At 37.5% G+C, this 21,976-nt stretch overlaps 1 protein-coding gene across 1 annotated transcript; it reads right to left on the reverse strand.

Moving 5' to 3' along the window:
• Positions 1-3,225: 3,225 nt before the first annotated feature.
• Positions 3,226-21,756, reverse strand: RSL24D1 (ribosomal L24 domain containing 1). Its single transcript, XM_026518520.4, has 6 exons — positions 21,607-21,756; positions 17,714-17,827; positions 15,967-16,039; positions 10,536-10,599; positions 8,738-8,823; positions 3,226-7,526 (listed from the first exon to the last, which is right to left on the reverse strand). The coding sequence occupies exons 1-6, from the start codon at positions 21,685-21,687 to the stop codon at positions 7,453-7,455; spliced, it is 492 nt and encodes a 163-aa protein (XP_026374305.1). The 5' UTR covers positions 21,688-21,756; the 3' UTR covers positions 3,226-7,452.
• Between the last annotated feature and the right edge of the window lie 220 nt (positions 21,757-21,976).

A 21,976-nucleotide genomic window follows, 5' to 3' on the forward strand; every position in this document is an offset into this window, starting at 1 on the left:
TGCCCACTCTCGCCACTATTATTCAACGTAGTACTAGAAGTCCTTGCAACAGCAATCGGACAACAAAAAGGGATAAAATGTGTCCAAATTGGCAAAGAAAAAGTCAAAATGTCTCTCTTCGCAGATGACATGATACTCTATATGGAAAACCCAAAAGAATCCACGCCCAAACTATTAGAAGTTATAGAGCAATTCAGTAATGTGGCGGGATACAAAATCAATGCTCAGAAATCAGTTGCATTTCTATACACAAATAATGAGACTGAAGAAAGAGAAATTAGGGAATCCATCCCATTTACAATAGCACTAAAAACCATACGTTACCTTGGAATTAACTTAACCAGAGACGTAAAGGACCTATATTCTAGAAACTATAAATCACTCTTGGAAGACATTGAGGAAGACACAAAAACATGGAAAAATATTCCATACTCAAGGATCGGAAGAATTAACATAGTTAAAATGTCCATGCTACCCAGAGCAATCTACACTTTCAACGCTATCCCGATCAAAATACCGAGGACATTTTTCAAAGAACTGGAACAAATAGTCCTTAAATTTGTATGGAACCAGAAAAGGCCCGAATCGCCAAGGAACTGTTGAAAAGGAAAAACAAAGCTGGGGGCATCGCAATGCCAGATTTCGAGCTGTACTACAAAGCTGTGTTCACAAAGACAGCATGGTACTGGCACAAAAACAGACACATAGACCAATGGAACAGAATAGAGAACCCAGAAATGGACCCTCGGCTCTTTGGGCAACTAATCTTTGATAAAGCAGGAAAAACATCCGGTGGAAAAAAGACAGTCTCTTCAATAAATGGTGCTGGGAAAATTGGACAGCTACATGCAAAACAATGAAACTTGACCACTCTCTCACACCATACACTAAGATAAACTCCAAATGGATGAAAGACCTCGATGTGAGACATGAATCCATCAAAATCCTAGAGGAGAACATAGGCAGCAATCTCCACGACATCCGCCAAAGTAACCTTTTTCGTGACACATCTCCAAAGGCAAGAGAAACAAAAGATAAAATGAACTTGTGGGACTACACTTTACATCAGAAACCAGGGATATACTGTATGGTGACTAACATAATACAATAAAAAAACATTAAAAAAAAAAAAAAAAAGAACTACTTTGCTTGCTACTGTCCTATGGGACTCATGAATGCAAGCCCCATTACTTTCAGAGCCAGGTGATTCATGGGCATGTCCTTTGGGCAGCAGTTCAAAAGCTGGGGCACAAATGTGTGTATAAGTTTCTTCGACAATGACACTGGCAGCTTAGAGTGGTGCTAATCGTATGGCTGCCCCATATGATCCCAATGTGCCAAAAGGTTTAAAGCCCACTCTCTGGATGTTACTGTAGCTCATCTTCAATTGTTTTGACTCAAACCTTCCTGAATGTCTAAATTTCTAGTGGGGACTTGCCATCAAGCCAAAGGAAATAAATCACTAGTAGGATCCATGTTATTCCTGAGATTCCACTTAACAGTGGGAATGAAATGTTACCATGTATGCTATGCATTTTGAGAACCTAATCTTAAGATTCTTTTCCCTATCAGTTGTTAGACAACGCAAATAGCATACTGGGCATCCTCAAAGGCCACCTCTCACCTCAGATCAACCCTGAAGCTTGTCAATATCAGAATTTTCAGTCCCTGGGACAAAGAACTCTTGTGGGCAGTAATCTGAACAATCCTGGAGAATTTTAAGAATTGGCACAAGAATGATAAATACCAGATTTTAAAAGTCCTATAAACTCTAACTAGATGAATACAATTCCCAATGATTCAAACTTCTCAAGTATAACATGAACTAATTATTTTATTGCTAAATGAGGCAAATAAATGCCTCACACCCAGCAGACACAAACATATTAAAACCTACTGGATGAACACTGAAATTGCTCATAAATAAAAGCAGGTGTTGGTAAAGTTTTAAATTTTTCTTTGGATAACAGGATTAGCATATATTTCAGGGCCAGATGGATATTTATTCCAACAATTATAAATTAAACTGTACCTACAGGGACTGCTATACTAATTTTTTTAAGACAGTAGGTTTCAAAAACATTTCATTAGATCTGCTGTCTTAATTACACTCAGGCTGGGACAGATGATCACCTGTCGGTCCTGAAAGAACTGGTAAGAAAAAAGATCTAGTCACAAAAAACTACTTCATAGAAATGTATCCAATTCTCCAGAACACCTTCTTTTACTGTTAGATTTTTTTTTCCTTGAATGAATAAACATATTGAGCACCAACTGTGTGCCAGGCATCATACTAGATGCTGTTTAGAGTATCAGCTAATGATTGAGTCAGACAGAGTGAGCTTAATTCTAAGCTCTACTAGTTGTGACATGGATCAAGCTATTCAATTTCTTTCAAACCTCATGTTCCGCATCTGCAAAATGAGGACTGACTTAAAGGGGTGTGAATATTCTAAGATAGTAATATCCAATGTACCTGGCTATAATAACTGGCACTACATCTTAGAACTCTGGAATTAGGTGGTACCACATGTTTGCAAATGTGTGAGCGATGGTACTAAGAGGTTGTGACCTGCATATTTTCTCCTTTGAGACGTTTTCTCCTGCACAATTTTTATTTCCATTGTATATTCTTCTAATGTATTTTCTGGTAGTTCTTCTTGCGTATGTTCTAAGACATGGGGGAAATTGTATTACTACAAAGTCAAAAGCTACTAGCTCTGGTGTTTGGCAGTATGAAGAAGCAGAGCACTGAAGAGAAACTCTGAACAATGCAACGTAGACACCTATAGTTTAACAAAACCTGAGTATGTTGTAGTATTCTTTTGAATAGCAAATCCTTTTCATCAGGGGGGCTGTCTTTAGTATTTGCTCACTCCCTACACTGCTTGCAAAAGAGGAAATACGGGGGGTGCCTGGGTGGCTCAGTTTGTTAAGCGTCTGATTCTTGATTTTGGCTCAGGTCATGATCTTAGGGTCCTGGGATAAAGCCCCACATCGGGCTCCACACTCAGCGGGGAGTCTGCTTGAGCATTCTGTCTCTGTCTCTCCCTTTCCTTTTCCCTCTCCCCCTCCCCCAGCTTGGGCACACTCTCTAAAAACAAATCTTAAAAAAAAAGAAAAAGAAATACATAAGTCTCATTAGATGTACCCTACAATATTGTGTGGACTAGAAAGGCATATTTTTCATTGGTGTTCCTAGGCATCCAGGGCTTGGCAGCAAACTAAACATATATCACTTTATTGTAATATATTAAAGCAAGCATTTAAAAGAATTGAAAACTGAGTTCCTCAAAAATACTAAAGAACCTGTCCCTTGTATTTTTTGGTTGGTTAACATTCTTTGGAGCATTACTCTTTAGGTATTAACCAATTCTTCCCAATTCATTGTCCTTATTTCTATTTTAATACTGTGTGGCTCTTGAAGTAAAGTGTTTCCTCCATCAGCAAAGCAAGTTACAGGCAAAACTTCTTTAAGAACCCTGCCATAACAGCTTATGCTCAATCCTTCCTGGGATTTCCTGACATGTAAATGCACCAGCCAAACCCAGAAATGCAGGTTGATCACCACTAAACAAGTAGACATAAGCAAAATCTGGTATGCAACCTAAGGCAAACATTGCTTTTCACTAAGCCTTCCCAACAATGCAGATTTGACTAATGCTGAAGTCAAAGAATGCTTCCTTTCTTAATGTAGCTCACTGCTGGTAATTTATTCTTTATATCTTTCAAGTTACTGGTTATTTAAAAAATAAACTCCAGTAAAGCTAGCATACGGCTACACACTTTTCTTCCACTTAGTCACATTTACTGAGCATCTTCCATGTACCAAGTTCCTAATATGTGCCTGGGATAAGATAATCATTCCTGTACCCTGGAGATTATGATAGTAGTGGGCTGCCTGGGTTTGCTGCTGAACAGGATGGATGTATCTATTAGTCAAGGTTTTTGATTACAAACATTGAAAAAGGAAGCTACAGCAAGATCATAGGGCATCCACAGAATCAATGAGAGGTTACAGAAGGACATCCAGTAACCAGTACCACAGGGAAGGTTGTGTGGCAGAAATATCACCTTCAATCCCCATATGATGGCTTCATTTAAGATATAAAAGCCAGGGGAAATTTTGAGGCAAAACAGCTTAAACCAGAGGCTCAAGTAGTGACACCAGAAGGTAGAGATTTTTACGTTCAGAACATAATACCTTCTTAAGAAAAAGGCCACTTCCTTAAAAAGAAATTCATCAACAGACACATATGATTCAAATCAACATGAGATTAACTGATATTCAATATAAAGACATAAAGGGCAAAATTTCTGAGTTACCTTTTCAATTTTGTTACATACCACTAAAAGGATATTGTTTTTTGGAAAATTCTTCCTAGATTTGAAACTGGGTTCTCTCTTTTTTGATACCAATTTTCCCCCTTATCAACACTTAATTCAACAGGCTACCATGGTAATTTTTACAAGGCAGTCTTCATTCAATATCGGAATTTACATTATAAATCTTTGTAATTGAAGTCTGATGTCTTTTTTCAATCTCCATTTAAAATGTAAGCTAAGGGGGGGCGCCTGGGTGACACAGCAGTTAAGCGTCTGCCTTCGGCTCAGGGCATGATCCTGGCGTTATGGGATCGAGCCCCACATCAGGCTCTTCTGCTATGAGCCTGCTTCTTCCTCTCCCACTCCCCCTGCTTGTGTTCCCTCTCTCGCTGGCTGTCTCTATCCCTGTCGAATAAATAAATAAAATCTTTAAAAATAAATAAATAAAATGTAAGCTAAGGGACAAGGGGAAAAATAAGTTCCCCTATATAAATTAGCCCTTAAAATTATGGGTGACAATTCACTGTTTAAACTATTAGCTGACAAAGAGGAAATGTACTGCCCCCCCAATCTTCTTAACAGAGAATGGGGGGTAAGATGCTCATAATAAGTGAATTTTCTAAGTGACAGTAAAAGCTAAAACATTTTAAAACCTATGCAACCCTGTCTGCAGTGCACTTAGTCCGCAGATTCAATTTAGCCATATCTATCCCTAAACACTACTATCCTCCACCTTTGTCCTGAGGCAAACCCCACTGCTGTGAGTTTTCTGTGGTCACACAGCCAATCCTAATAGCTAACATTTTAAACTAGTCACTCCGGTAGTGGCCTTGATATGATTATTTTACATGTATTACCTAACTGGATCCTCATAAAAAGTCCTGAGGTTAGTCATATTATCATTTCCATTTTCCAATGAAGAAATCAAGCTGAGCATCACTCAAGTAACTTACAGTCCTCTCTCACAGCCATCAGCGGGACTCGTGAAGACCGGATCTGAGGCTCTGGATAAATCCCTCTACATACAGGCACTTGGAAGAATACAAATTGCTACCTCCTCCATTTTCTGTGTGATAAAGAGGCAAGTTACCTAAAAATGTCGGCATCTATAAAAAGAGAGTGCTACATCATAGGATGTTAGGAAATGGGCCAATCCTTATGGAATTTCTTTCTACAAGATAAACATCTTTCAAGGTTTTCTATTTTTAAGAAACGAGATTTAGTAAGTTTTAAGTATACTCTACACTCAAGGTAGGGCTGAACTCACGACCCCGACATCATGAGTTGCATACTCTAATGACTGAACCACCCAAGTGCCCCCTCATGTTTTCTCTGCTACCCTACAGGGTTTTGTAAGGCAAATGTGTAAGGAAATTCTATGACTTCCAGTGCTTTATTACCCTAAAGCAATTAGAGAATATAAGTTCTGTGTATCAAGTGCCTGGAAAATTTTATGCTTTTGTGTTACACTAACTGCCCAGCAGAGGTCTCAATCAGACAAACAGCAACAACAGTATTGTACCATGCATGCCCTTCTCAGGCAACATTTTAAAGGGACAACTCAGTGATCCAACCAAGCTGAAAGAGCTGCAGGGGGTAACACTGTGGCATCTGCATCCATATAGTTTATAATGATATCTGGGGGTCTCAAAATACTATGAATTCCTGACACTTAAGAGAACTGTCTGGATGTTAAACCTGAGATGCAATGTCCGTTCTTCCTTTTAACTCAATTTCCCAAATTGATGGTCTCAAAGCAACAGCTTGCTAACTAACAAAGCAGGAAATCTGCTAACAGTAGGTAACCTTAAACATGTCTATATTAAAGCGAACATAAACCTATGGAGTGAAAACTTCAAGTAATTTAACAAATGTCTTTGGTTTCATATATCATTTCCCCTAATTGTTTTACCAATAAAGTTGTTTACAAATTAGCTACATTTTACAAATAAGAACACAAAGGCAAAAGCCACACTGGAATTCAGGTCTTCTAACACTTGGTCCAGTGATCAGTCACTTTTTCACTAAGACTGAAATAAAAATTTAGCCATTTCTTTATAATTTTATAACCCTAAGATTATAATTTATTCTAAGTTCTGTCCTCAAAAAACAATATAAAACCTGGGTTACTTAATATCCTTAAAGTTGCAAATAATGTAGAAATATAAAAACATTAAATATTCAGTATATATTTTTAATTAAAAATGTATCTCCTGCTTCAGTAGTATGTGGGAGGGAGTTATTTTCTTCCCACTAATTCTTTTTTTAGTACCTAATTTTAAACAAAAAAACTTGTAGTTACTTACTTCAGAAAAAAGGATCTTAGGGTGCAAATAATTTGTAATGCTAAAACCATAAATTCTATTTTCCAAAAACAATTAGGAGCTTTATAAAAGAAAACCACACAACATACCTTGAAAAAGGCACTGCAATTCCTCTGCTTCTAAATCATTGCTATGCTGGAAAAATATATCTGGTTCTATCAGGAATCTCACAATTAAGTATTCTCCAAAGTGGAAAGTATATGGGGCCATTTCAGGAGCACAATATTCAGCTCTCATTCCCAACATTAAGAGCTGCCTAGCAAAACAGTTAAAGCATGTCAAAACAGTCCAGCATAATTAGGTTTCAATATGTGAGGCCAATATGCTCTTCTAAGATGCTAAGAAACCAAAACAAATACTGAAATCAAAATAAAAGATTACTTGCAGCTAATTATCATACAGGTTTAGTTCCTTGTTGTAAGCCCCCTTTCTATAATACTAATAAAGGGAATATTTCACTGCAAAGAAAATTTATTTTACATATTGCTAGCCATGAATTTTTGTCATTAGCTCACACATAAATCTGCCTAGTGCCACTATCCAAATGGCAGGACCATTTTGTGTCCACAGTTCACTCTGTATTTACAATTAGAATTTGCATGACTTACTCTCAGCGAAGGTTTAACAATGCAGATGCAATCTAACATCCATAATACCTGATGTTTTACAGACAGCAATGTAGGAGAGATGTATTTTTAATTACCTTTCATTCGAGTGACCCTACGTAAAATATAAACTGATAATTTAGAAGTTCTTAGTCTCCTAAGGAGATTTTCATATGCTTATAAAGTTAGTGAGATTTTTAAGAAGTATCTTCCATGTCCACATCCTGTTGTAATTTCTGCACCATTTTTTCTTCCAGCTGCTTTCCTTTGCCTTAAAAAAAAAAAAAAAAAATTCAATGTGACCTTGCCAAACTCATATCAACACTTTATAAAGGATCTTAAATGTTTTAAAATAACATTAGCCATTTCTAAGAAATTTAAGAATAGTAACTAAACTTACACAGGTCTTACGATATACCATGCATTAAGTAAGCATTCCATACACATTTGTTCACTTCACCCTCCTAACCACCTACATTTAATATATGAGACAGGGGAGACCCAGAGACAGATAAAATTGTACCAAATCATTACGTAAGCCCAGTGAGTCAAAGAGCTAGGGTTGGAGCCCGGCCCTCTGGATCTAAAGTCGCTGCTTTTAACATTGTACTTACCTACCCTCAGAGGGTTACCTAAAAAGTTAAATAACGGTTCATTCCTGTTGTTTTGGAGTCAGTTCAGAGCATACATGAAATAATGCTACAGGATTTTGCCTATTTTAATACAATTTGGCACAAAAATTAACCTATTTAAGACTTTTACATAAATCTATTCAACATGTGGTTTCAGAACTTGACCTTTACTGAAGTTTAGGCATAGAATCATTCAGGAATCAACTCTTCAACTAAATCTCACCAAAATTTCTCTCCCTTCAGATAATCTGCATAAATAAATCATACAACTGATGGTATCTGGTGCCAGCTGAGTAAAATACTGGTTTCCCAGCACCTCACAGAAGAAACTATGCACATGAACAACTGTCCAAATGGGTGACTACGGGCAAGTTACATAAACACACAAAAAAGGTTTTAATACAAAACAGCAGTTCTCAAACTTGAGTATCAAAATCAGTATCAGAACCCAGAGCGCTAGTAAGGAACAGAAGCGCAGACTAAAAAGGCCTGGGCCTCTGTATTTATACTAAATTCCCCAAGTAATTCCCATTCCAACCAAAGCCGGAAAACCACTCCTATAAAACACTGTTCTTAATAAAAACAAGTATGAAGCAAAATCTATGAAACTATTACTCAGATCTTTATGACTAGCTTATGGAGTATGATTTTATGAAGGGGGAAAAGAAACACCATATACAATAAAATTGAAGCTGGGAAATACACTGTATTAAAAACCGAATCCTATCATAAATGAGGTATACATTAAAAATACCCATAAAAAGTTGACCCATTTACATAGACTGCAACAATGCAGATTTTTCATTTCTCTACTGAAAGAGAAATACATTCTGTGTAATGTATTACTTACCTGCAAGAGGGGCCCGGATAAGATGAATGTTTTGCTTGACTTCTTTGATGTCCTGAACTTTCTGTAATTCTTTATTTTTCTTTAATCTAGGATAAAACATATCAAAGCCAAAATTTCAGTTACTGTAACTCCTTTAAAAGACATTAATTCATAATTTATAAAAACAAATTTTACTAGCCACACAGATGAGCAATGAGAACTCGAAATTATGTTCTAGTTCTTAATAAGCTTAACAAATCAGAATTTCTACACTACCAACTTGTTCACTGATTGTATCCCTAGTACTTAGTTGGGAATAAAGTGGAGATTAATATATATTTGCTGAGTGAATGACGAAATGTGACTGAAGGGAAGAATTAAATCTCAAACATCAACATCTATTATACAAATATAGTGTAAAATCTCTAATTGTTAAAGTGCCTAGATCTTTTCTCCTCAAACTGAGAATACATTGTTTTACCTAATTTTTTTAAGTCAGTAATTATAAGAACACAAAACATGTAAGACATTCATTTTAGACAAACATGCTAACAGTCCTTCTCAAACATTTAGGCTCCCTTTTTGTAACACTTCACTTTTTTAAAGCCAGAAAGCTGTTCGCACATGCTTTTCTATGACAGACTTAAACAGTGATGAGATCAAAAATAAGTAACTACTTTAAAGAAATAACCAATTCTAGGCTGGGGCCAGGGAAGTACAAGATGAGGCCACATCTTATTAAAGCAAGAAAGCACCCAAAAAAAGATGAGGAACTGTCAAAATGACATGGAATCTGCCTGAAGAACTCCCACCGGCCAATCTGGAGCACTTAGAACATGAAAATAAATAACTGCAAATAAGTATAGCCCACTGAATACCATAAGAATCAATGAACACACACAGATATATGAATAAATAATAAAGGAATACATTTTGAAATTAGAAAAGGGAAAAGCTCTTTCATATGGGAAAGCCAACTAATAAGTGTAGAAGAAATTACTGAATTAGAAAACTCACCATTTGGCAACAATCAATACAGTAACAGATTCAGACAAGAGGCTACTGGATGCTAACACCAGTAGGCACCAGTTTGAGAAATAAGGGACTCCGTGTAGAGTGTCGAAGTATTTCCCCTAAGATATGTACTGATTAAAAAGGAGGGAAAAAACTTTCCAATGGAGAAAACCGGCAGATACTCCTTAACCAAATGATCAGTCCCTTGGGACAACATGTGTCTCCGAATATGATGTCTTTCATATGTATCATTTCTATGATATTCTGGCCAAAAGTACCTAACCTGAATCTAATCCTGAGGAAAACATTAGACAAACAGAGCAAAATTCGATAAAATAACTAACCTGTTACTCTTCAAAAATGTCAATGTCATTTAAGACAAAGATGAGAAAGTGTCCAGATTAAAGGAGCTTGAGGAGATAGGACCACTAAATGCAATGCAAGATCCAGGATTTTCTGCTGCTATAAGGAACATGACTGGAACTGGTGAAATCTAAATAAGGTCTGTAGGTTATATAACAGTATTGTTCAATGTTGATTTCCTAATTTTGGTAACTATAGTATAGTTATATAAGAGCATGTTCTTATTTTTAGAATATTTACACTGAAATATACTTAGGAAAAAGGCATCATGTCTTCAACTTACTATAGAGATAGGGACAGAGTAAAGAATATATAAGAGTTCTTTATACTATTCTTAATTTCTTTTATTTTCTGAGCTTATGTGAAAAGAAGTGGAAAAAAAATCTCTGGATTTCTACTAGTAATTATTTTTTCAAGAGTTACTTGATACATATATTCATACCTGTTCATTATAAATTTAGCTTGGCGCTTCTGTTTGATCTCTTCAACTCTCTTCATTGCATCAACTACAAAAAAAATTCATAAGTTAGCAAATTTTTGCACATCCAAGCAAGAGCTTTAAGGATCACTTCCCTTTATTCTCATTTAGAATTGAATTTAATGAAAAACTCATTGCAAAAACAATCACTACTAAAATAGCAAAGAAGGTAAATACTCTTGGCTGACAACACTGTTAACTCTAACTTTCACAAAGATACCTCTATTTTTATTTTACAAAAGCCTTTATTGCTACTAAATTTTCCTTCTACTTTAAACCGGCCCAATGCTTCTCAAACTTTACAGCGAATCTGGATTAATGGCAACTAATCCCTTCTTAGCTTGTCCTCTCCATTAATAAAAGCACCATTCCAGGCATAAATACTATTTCTCCAAGTGCCTGGGATATGATCTGCACCTGATGAATATTAGTAGGATGAACCAATCATTTTACCATGTTCCCAACCACTAAAATCCAACTGTTTTGGGAAATGTGTAGAGGAGCTGAATCCAAATACACTCTGGCATCTATACCGCACTAAGACAACCCACACATACAATTTTAAATTTTCTGGCAGCCACATTAAAAAATAAAAAAGGAACAGGTCAAAATCTAGTAATAGATTTTGTTTAACCCAGCATATCCAAAATACTGTCTTTTCAACATAATATAAAAATTACTGAGGCTATTTTATGCTTGTTTTCATATGAACTCTTCAAAAACCACGTATTTTACATTTACAGCAAATCTGGATTCAGACTAACCACAATTTAAGTGCTCAGCAGCCCCTGTGGCTGCCATATTGGGCAAAACACTCCAAATCTAACTTCTTATATTCGATAGATCTGAAGAAGAGCAGGATATTCACATAATTTAAAAATATCTCCCCACAATATACTTATTAATTACAAAGGATAAAACACTAACTTTACAGTGAAGAAACCTACCAGAGGCCACCTTAAACAATGATCAAAGTTAACATGGGCAATAATAGGAACCCAATGAATAGCACATGCCTCCTGGCAGGACACAATAAGAACTCAGCAACACATCAATCGTATTCCTATCAAATGTACAGAACCCAAATCTAACCTTGAGGCAGCATCACACAAAGGCCAATTAAGGGATTTTATACCAAATGCTTGACCCATACTCTTCAAAACTATCAATGTCATGAAATCTAAAAACTAGGAAACTATTAAAATTTCGAAGAAGCAAATAGGGCATGTACTATTCTTACACAGGTCTGAGATTAGATAATACTATATCAATGCTACTTTCTTGATTTTAGTAACTGCACTATGGTTATGTACAAGAATGTTCTATTTTTTAGGAAATATTCTTTTAGTTCTATTAAACTACTTAGGGATAAAAGCATTATCTATGTGCCAGGTGCCCCTTATGTGTATATAACTTACAGTTCAAAAAATTATAGAAGGAAAGAAAGGGAGAGAATAGGTAAATTTAGTAAAATGTTATTTGAGGAATATGTATGAAGGAATTCTGCAACTTTTCTGTTCAGTCTAAAATTAAGTCAAAATAAAAACATTTAAGTGACGATGCCTGGGTAACTCAGTCAGTTAAGCATCTGCCTTTGGCTCAGGTCGTGATCTCAAGGTTCTGGGATCAAGCCCCATCCACATCAGGCTCCCTGCTCAGTGGGGAATCTGAATCTCCCTCTCCCTCTGCCCCTCCTCGCCACCTCCCCACCCCCCACCCCGCTCATGCTTGCTCACTCTCTCTCTCTCACACACACACACACACACACACACACACACATTTCAGCGTAATCTAGGGCCCAGCAACATTGGCATCATCTGAGAGCTTGTTAGAAATGCAGAATCTTGGGGCGCCTGCGTGGCACAGCGGTGAAGCGTCTGCCTTCGGCTCAGGACGTGATCCCGGCGTTATGGGATCGGGCCCCATCAGGCTCCTCTGCTATGAGCCTGCTTCTTCCTCTCCCACTCCCCCTGCTTGTGTTCCCTCTCTCACTGGCTGTCTCTGTCTCTGTCAAATAAATAAAATCTTTAAAAAAAAAAAAAAAAGAAATGCAGAATCTTAGGCTCCACCCAGACATGCTATATCACAATCTGCATTTTAAGAAGACTTCCCAGAAGGCTCCATGGGGCCACTGGTGTTAAGATGATGTTTGTATGAGTAGTCTAAGGCAAAGTCAACTCTAAATCTGCACATGCTAAATATGCTGGATATATAACTTTTTCTTTCTTTGCCTTTCAACAAAAATTGCTAAGGTCAAGTTCTAGTACTCAAAAGTATTTCTATACCTTAAAGTTACTCAGAAGGGAAATAAACACAGAAGTGGCACGTAAATCCTTTCCGAACAGTAGGACACTACATTTTCAAATATTCCAGAAGATTGAAAATTTTTCTACGTAAGAAGCACCTGATATTAAAAAATTGATCTGAAATACAGAGATATGAGGGATAAAATACAAACTATTCTTCCTAGTATTCTTGTTTTTGAAGTTCTCCTCATGACATCAGCATCTTAACAAAGGTTGCTCAGTCCACATCGCCACATGATTCAAAAATGTAAGCAATGAATATAAAACTATTGTCAACAGATTAGCTTACAGACCTATGATATTGAAATAGGGGTTGTGGGAAATCAAATCTGAAGTGGCTATCTTCAAATAGTCACAAAAAAGAAAACAAAGGCCAAAATTAAATAAAATTCAATGGGATACAGAAATACTTTAGGACCTTCTAATAATGTCCTTGGCAAGTTTGCCTTTTAGAATCATTGTAAGAATTCTTTCCAAAAATGTGTGGTGATAGATGTTAACTAGACTTGCTGTGATCATTTCACAATATATGCAAATATCAAATCATTACACTGTATACCTGAAATGAATGTTATGTCAATTATACCTCAATTAAAAAAAGAATCCTAATCTCTTCAGAAAGCCTTGAGTTTGCAATACCCAAGAAACAAATAATCAAATAAAAAAATGGGCAGAAGATACGAACAGACACTTTTCCAATGAAGACATACAAATGGCTAACAGACACATGAAAAAATGTTCAACATCATTAGCCATCAGGGAAATTCAAATCAAAACCACACGGAGATACCACCTTACACCAGTTAGAATGGCAAAAATTGACAAGGCAAGAAACAACAAATGTTGGAGAGGATGTGGAGAAAGGGGAACCCTCTTACACTGTTGGTGGGAATGCAAGTTGGAAAACAGTGTGGAGGTTCCTCAAAAAGTTAAAAATAGAGCTACCCTATGATCCAGCAATTGCACTGCTGGGTATTTACCCCAAAGATACAGACGTAGTGAAAGAAGGGCCACATGCACCCCAATGTTCATAGCAGCATTGTCCACAATAACCAAACTGTGGAAAGAGCCGAGATGCCCTTCAACAGACGAATGGATAAAGAAGATGTGGTCCATATATACATGGACAACTACTCAGCCATCAGAAAGAATGATTACCCAACATTTGCATCAACATGGATGGGACTGGAGGAGATTACGTTAAGTAAAATAAGTCAAGCAGAGAACGACTATTATCATATGGTTTCACTCATTTGTGGAACATAAGGAATAGGAGGGAGATCGTTAGGAGAAGGAAGGGAGGGTAAACAGGGGGAAATGAACCACTAGAGACTATGGACTCCAGGAAACAAACTGAGGGTTTTAGAGGGGAGGGGGGTGGGGGGAATGCGCTAGCCTGGTGAAGGGTATTAAGGAGATCACATATTGCATGGAGCACTGGGTGTTATACACACACAATGGAACATGGAACACTACATCAAAAGCTAATGATGTACTGTATGGTGACTAACATATCATAATAAAAAAATACATTTTTCTCCTGAAAAAAATAAATTAAAAATAAATTTTAAAAAAAGCCTTGAGTTTGAATTAGTGTTATTTCCCTAACAAATAAAACTAGTAAAATCCACGGCTTTTCAGAAATTAACTCTTCCTCTAAATATAAAACAGAAGGAAAGACTTTAAAAAAACAAAACACCAAGACGCAAAATACTTAAGGCCATGTGGAAAACGCAATTCCAAAACTGGACTCTGAGTTCTCCACAAGATCCAGGAAGATAAAAAGCTTTAGAGGCAAATACTACCACAAAGACCCTAATTTTTCAATTCCTCCCCTGAAGTGCTGTGACTGGGCAAAAGGTGTTGAAAAGGATGCCCTGCCTATGATCCATTCAAATCTGATATAGTCAGGCCACCTGGGGGGCTCAGTCAGTTAAGCATCTGCCTTTGGCTCAGGTCATGATCCCAGGGTTCTAGGATGGAGTCCCGCATCAGGCTCCCTGCTGGGGGGGGGGGGAGCCTGCTTCTCTCTCTGCCTGCCGCTCCCCCTGCTCATGGTGTATCTCTCTCTCTGACAAATAAACAAACAAAACTGATAAAGTCTATAGGACTCTGAGCCCTGGGGACTTCCAATTAACAACGGATGTATCACATCTACACCTAAGACTAGAAATGGCTAAAGACCGCATAAGACAGCTGTAGGGAGAAGGAAAGTCAAGGCCAACAGCCTCAAACACACACATAGGGGCATCTACAAGCTACCTTAAGAAATTTAATTTTACTACATATGGGATTTTTTTTTTCATTAGTCTCTGCTTACATCAGAAAAATGAAAAAAGACAAGGACTAGTTATCCTTGCTTTTAACGTCAATAGTCTATAACTTGATTTATATGTAAGTCATGCACTTAGAATTTCTCTTAGGAAATGTAACTATCACCTTAAGTACTGTACTTTTTAATTTTACAGAAGCATTACATTTTATAAGGTATACAGAATATAATGTTTATATCCCTAAATCAAATTAACTAAACTTATAAAGTGTGTTAGGTTTTGTGTATATTTTCACTATGCCACACTCACCCCAAAAAAGTATTCTCCCCTTCTATTCTCACAATTTTAGATTTTTAAATCTCTGTATAGACACTCCAAATAATATCAAATCTAATAATTACATTTTTTTAAAGATTCTATTTATTTATTTTAGAGAGGAGTGAGCAGGGGGAGGAGCAGAGGGAGAGGGAGAGAATCTCTGGCAGACTCCACACTGAGTGCAGAGCCCAACACAGGGCTCGATCCCACAACCCTGATATCATGACCTGAGCCGAAACCAAAAGTTGGATGCTTAACTAACTGAGCCACCCAGGAGCCCCTATATTATTTTTATAAAGGATATATCAGCCAATTCTGAAAAGGATTTGGGGCAGCTTATCATAAAATACACTAGTACAACAAAACCATTAAGATGAAGATAAGAATAAAAGCTAACCAATGAAAAGAAAATTAATATTTAAACATTAAACATTAAATTCAAAGTAATATCCCAAAACAATCTCTCCTGAAAATTCCTGGTAATTCTTTGTGACTTACTAGTTTTATTCCATAACTCTCGCTGGTATTTGACAGGTTCATTTCTACGTTTTTCAAATTCAAATGAATTATCCTGTAAGAAAGAGAAAAATATGGTTTTAAGAGAGATACAAAGGAAGCATTTCTTAGAAACTTATCCTCCTTGTCACAAGAGTTGTGTTTCAAACCATAGACACATATTAAGATTTCCCCAGGGTGACCCTAGCAAACTACAAGTTTTCATGCTACTTCTCCTTTATATACCAGATGTACAAGATAGCCCTACTGAAAACACCAATCCATAGACAAGTGATTTTTATGACAAGAGGAGGAGGGTATCAGCCCCATCCTTCAGAGGGTCATATAATAATCATGGAGATTTCAAACAAACTGAAGAGGCTTCCCTAATTTCCCATTCCTAGATGAGACTCACAGGCAGAAAACTCTCTATTAGGCTGAGCCATATGAATTACCACTTTTCATAGATCAAAAAGGGTCAAACATTGAGAACTTCATATTGTTCAACCTATGTACCTATCATGTTTATGTATTCCCATATTTATATACCTTTCTTACAGCACAAAAGTGTAAAACCATACATCTTCAAATAAATGTGGTGCTGCTCTGCATGACAAAATTTTCTCCCAGAAATGTTTCAGGTCCCCTCTAAATGTAGTTGGTATTTTGACAGTTAATAAATCCTATTTACCTTAAAACATGTGAAACAATTTTAGAAACGGTACAGGTTTCTTAGAAAAACTACAGATCTATTTCTTAGTTTTCAAATCTCTCTGAGACAGGCAAATGGAACTAACTTTGTATTTACCTATTTCTTTTCTACACACATGACCTGTTCAATCACAATAACCTCAGCAATGACAAGGTAACTGGTCACCAGCAAATGACTGTGACTGGCATCCTTTCTTCATTCCTGCAGTTGTCACCTGCATCTGAAGTGCTGTTTATTCTAATCCATACTGGAGATTATTTTTGTGACAATAATTGTGATTTGGCTTCGCATCTTGTCAAAAAATATTCACCCCATTCATTGAAAATAAAGCCAGGAAGGGGCTTCATAGCAACTGCTTAGAAACCTCCCTTAAAGAAGTAGAGAGGTGGGAAAGAGGAAGTCATGGAGAGAAGGAACACTTTAAAGATCTTCCTCCTTCAAAGGTAGCTTGTGCAGCAGCTTTCACCTCCTCCTTTTACAGGGGTCAAATGTGGACAAGTTTCACCAGGCCATTCTATCAACTCAGTAACAACAACCTGACAATGGACGCTCATGCATGAAATTCCCTCACCCCTGACTATTCCTCCTTCAACCAACACACTCCTCTGCTCTCGAAGTCCTGTAAGGAAATCCAGAAACTAACAAATGAGTCTACAACAAATCTGATCAGAGCCCTCAATGGTATTCAGGAATCGTTTAATTTCTTAGCTTCCTCTCAAATACCTAAGTAGTAATTTCCAACTTCACCCCAATCCATTTAAATGATTTTCCCTTTTGTTTGCAGGAGCTAAAAAAAATGGTTTTTTGAGAATAAGGAAAATCACTTCCATAAATTTAATTAGGAATTTTTTCCTTTACAGAATTCTACAGATTTATGGTTTTTTAGGATGTGAGAATATTATTACAATAGCCAAATACAAATAAATTACTCACCAACCTTGTCATAGAAAGTCTTGTTATAGTTAAATTACATTTAATACCTAATAATTACCCTCCCACACAAAAGTTAAAAATTATACTGATAGCTAATATACTCACCACTGTAAGCTCTTTACCAGCTGCTTTACGGAATGCTTTAGTCCACCTGACCTTGCGAGGATTCCGCTTCTTTTTAAAGTTTTTATGACACTTGGATTTACAGAATCTGAACACCTACAAGAAAAGTTAAAATAGTGGAGTCAACATTAAGAATGTTTCTATCCAGGATGTGATGCATGCCAGACAAAACATACTGCAAAGTCTGAGAGATGACAATGGTTCTCACTAACAATTCTTTCTACTTACAACACCATTTAGAAATATGTGAGACATATAAGATTAAATGTAAACTGGACTATCTTTGACTATTATTTGATTATCAAATTTCATCACAACTAATGGCTTAAGGGCCCCAAATATATGGTTAAAAACTACCAGTCATTTTTAAAGATTAACAATAAAACTGTACAATCACCTTGAATAATAACAATAGTTTCAAGGAAAGTCATTTATTTAAATCCTTCCTACTTAATAACACTCAAATTTCACTTGCTATATACCTCAATGGGGGTGAAAGTTTCAAACACCTATTCTGAAATCTCCTTTGGTTCTTTCCATCCTTTTTGTTAAAAGCACAAAATAATTTCAAAAGAGCAACTAACACTGGGTATAGATTTGTGTTCTAAAGTATTTATTCATAGGTCTACTAGGAAAATTCTTCAATACTTTAATTCTCTACCTTTATCCCAGAAGATATGACCCTTTATCAGTGCTAACTTATGATTTAATGATGCTTCAATGTGCCCCTGAAATGGCTTACTGGGACTCATCAGAAGTCTAAAACACATATTTTTTTACTTTGTAATGTCAAGAACACATTGCAATTTGTACACGTAGAGGACATCTGAAGAGAAAAAGTATTACTTTGGAGTACATGCATCTTAACAAAGAGTCTTAAGTTGAATTATCATACCTAGAAGATGTGACCCATAAAAAAAGGTCAAAATGAGATATACATATTTCAAATTATGTGTATAGATCACAAAGCCGTATGTATATTATCACAAGCCAAAATACTTTTCATTTTATGTACGCTTTGTTCTATGGGGGAATTCAAGCAGATCCCTATACATACTAGGACAGTTTTCTTAGAAATAGTATAATACCAGTTTAATCTGATCCAGGTCAGTACCTCCTAGAGGGGACATTAGTCAAAACATGTCTATATTCTGGATTTAGTTTCAAAGCAAATAGAAATATATGAATACAAGTGGGTCTCCTGGAGTATCGCACTATGAATTCATTATCAGTAAATTTTTTTCATATTTTCAGCCCAAAGGACTTTTTTACCTTTTTAAGTAAAAGCCTCCTACATTTAATATCTACTAGATTACTCCTAGACAAGTCCCCATTTCTGAGATATACTGAATGGGATGTCTGAACTTGTCCTGGGTCTCAATTCCAAACAGAGCCAATGGAAAGTTAAAGAAAAGTCTACTTGACGCTGTATCTGATAGATGTTAACTAAAAAGGACAATGAAGTACATGAAGAGAATGGAATCACCGGAGATGTGAAGGGAATTCAATCAACAAATAAGAAGACTCTACTATGTATCTGATATTATCAGGTGCTAGAAATACAAGAATAATTAAAATACGATACTCTACCTCGAGAAGCGTAGGCTAGCATTGTAATAGTCTCAATTTACAAAGGAGACATTTAGATCAGGATAGGGCATACACAATACATACAATGATCATGTTTAAGTAATATGGAAATACAAAATAAGGGAGTGGTTAAATCTATGGTGGGGAGGTGATGGATGGCTTGTGAGGCAAAACTTCATAGGTGCCAACTTTCCCTTTTAAGCTAGTCCTCTATCACCACCCTCAGTTTTCAAGAAATGATCTAATACTTCAGCTTCAAAGTTCTTTAACTTTTTCTTAAATTCCACTGATTGAACACTTACTAAGGTCTCATTAAGGGTGCATGTATTTTTTATGTTTGCAAAGTATATGAAAATATAGAACACTAACATTAATTTTACCATTAAGAAGCTACCCAAGAAGTCTAAGAGGGGCGGTTTCTATGAAAAACCATCTCAAAAGCTAAGAGGGAAAAAAGGCAGAAAAAAGACTGGCTAGGAGGCTATAAAAGTGACCAGTGCCTAATATGGAACCAGAGTGGGAGGGCAGAAAGAAAGCAAAGACCCCTATACTCTGCACAGGCAGATGGATAAGACTTGATAACTAAATAAAAGGCGAAAGGTTCAAAGACAGCTCACAGTTCTAGCAAAGCTGTCTAGGCATATGACAGTGGTATTAATTCAGAAAGCAAAAAAGATTTGAGGTAACTAGGAACTCTTTCAGTAGGCTCACTGTTAGGTACAAACCAGATTTCCCCATCCAGCGGAAAATTCAGACTAGAGCTAAAAAGATACAGATTTGGGGATCATTAACACTGAATAAAAAACGAAATACCTATCTTCCTTAGTGCTTCCGGGCCTCTGCTTATACCCCCAGCCAACTCTTGTTTTGCACTCACTGGCTCCCAGCCAATTCAAACCTGTCCTTTCTAGCAATATAGACTTCCTCATCAACATGAACTTCCACTGTGCCTGCCAGATCAACACCCAACTCTAGATAGCTCCCATGATCTGTTGTTCTAACTCCTATACCCACCTGAGAAGCACTGCTCGACAAAAATCATAAAATTATGATGACCAGATCATCTACAAAGCCATGGTGCCTACCCTGAATTAACTGCCAACCTAACAATTACTTAGTTCGTTTCTATAAACTTTTTATCATGTTCCTGACAGCAGGTATTCAAAAATCTTCTGCATGTTCTTTCAAGTTCCCAATCCTAGCTCTGGTCCCACACTTCCCGCAAGAACCCGGTGCTCCTAATTAATGACGTCAATCTCTTCCATCTGCAAGAGATATAAGGTGATGACGTAGGCTCTTAGCATATCAGTCACCTGTTAAATATAGTCCTAGATCCTCTTCTCCTCCCCACAAAGATACCTTTAAATTTAATAGATCTAGTGGACGTGAGGAATCTTTTTTTTTTTTACAAGTGCCCAGTGATTCAGAAGCAAATATAAGAGGTCGAATTCTGAGAAACAACGTGTTAAGTAAACAAAGAATGAGATTCATTCTGCTTTAAGACAAATTCATGTATCATTCACAAAGTCTTTCACAACCAGGCCTTATAATGTTTATATTTTATGTTTATGTACATATGTTTTTATATACAGACTTTCATGTGTATTTACAGCCTTACATCAAGCCTCTATCACCACAATCCACTCACTTCCTTAGAGATTGCTTCGCTGCGCCTCTACTCAACCGTTCACTTTACTTCCACCTAGAATGTCCCCTCCTCACTTTACGTAACATTCAAGATGCAGGATAAATGACATCTCCTTTCTGAGTCTTTTCATATATGACCCTCCCCAACTCACCTGCGCCTTCGTTAATACATAACCACTACTAAGCCAGAGGCAACACTTCAATCAACCGCTACACGTCACGGGCATTCCCAAATCTTATTCATCTCTATGGACACAGACCTTAGCCACGATGCTTGACTGGGCATACATTCAACAAAGTTTACTGAACTCAAGAACTTCACTCACATACAAGAGTGACCAAACAGCCCAAACACACCCCGAGACTCCATTCGGCGATGGCTCAAGAAACTGGGGAACCTCACCGCCGCCAGCCTTCTCCAAGCCTGGGCTGGTGAACAGCTCGGTTCCGGACACCCACAAGGAGAAATTCCCCAGGTCAAGGACGAGGCCAGAGCTCCTCGTAAAATCACCGTCTCGAGAGGGCAGTGGGGAAAACCGAGCCAACCGCCCCGGGTGCAGGAGGAGCCGGCGCCGAGCTGGCGCGGCCTCACGCTCGCGTAAGCGTCGCAGAGCGCGCGCTGGTCTTGGGCGCCTCACCTTGCAATCGTTGCGGACAAACATCATGCCGTGGCCGGGGTAAATAGGGCCCGAACAGAAATAACACTTCTCAATACGCATGTTGAAACCGCGTGGGGTCCCTCTGACCAGACGCCGATCGTAAGTGGAAATGACGTAGCTCCGTCACAGGAAGTGATTCTCTTCAACACCCGACCGGAAAAAGCGAGCGTCCTTCGCCCCTGAGGGCCCTGGGAAGCCGTCCGGACGTGACGGCGCCTCCCAGCGGCCGCACGAGCAAAAATGCTGCTCGTTTGGCTCAGGCGCAGAGCTGCAAAATCGCCTCACTACCCTCGCTCTCACAAAGCGGAATGTGGCGCTGCTCTCCCTCTAAGCTCGCTCTCACAGCGCC

This window comes from Ursus arctos, unplaced genomic scaffold (assembly GCF_023065955.2).
Source record: "Ursus arctos isolate Adak ecotype North America unplaced genomic scaffold, UrsArc2.0 scaffold_36, whole genome shotgun sequence".
Lineage (NCBI taxonomy): Eukaryota > Metazoa > Chordata > Mammalia > Carnivora > Ursidae > Ursus > Ursus arctos.

Coding starts and splice junctions, on each gene's coding strand:
- RSL24D1 (XM_026518520.4), bottom strand. CDS start 21,687: ATGCGTATTGAGAAGTGTTATTTCTGTTCGGGCCCTATTTACCCCGGC. Junction 10,600..15,966: donor AGAGTTATGGAATAAAACTA/GTAAGTCACAAA, acceptor TTTTTTTTGTAG/TTGATGCAATGAAGAGAGTT. Junction 7,527..8,737: donor TATCCGGGCCCCTCTTGCAG/GTAAGTAATACA, acceptor TTTTTTTTTAAG/GCAAAGGAAAGCAGCTGGAA.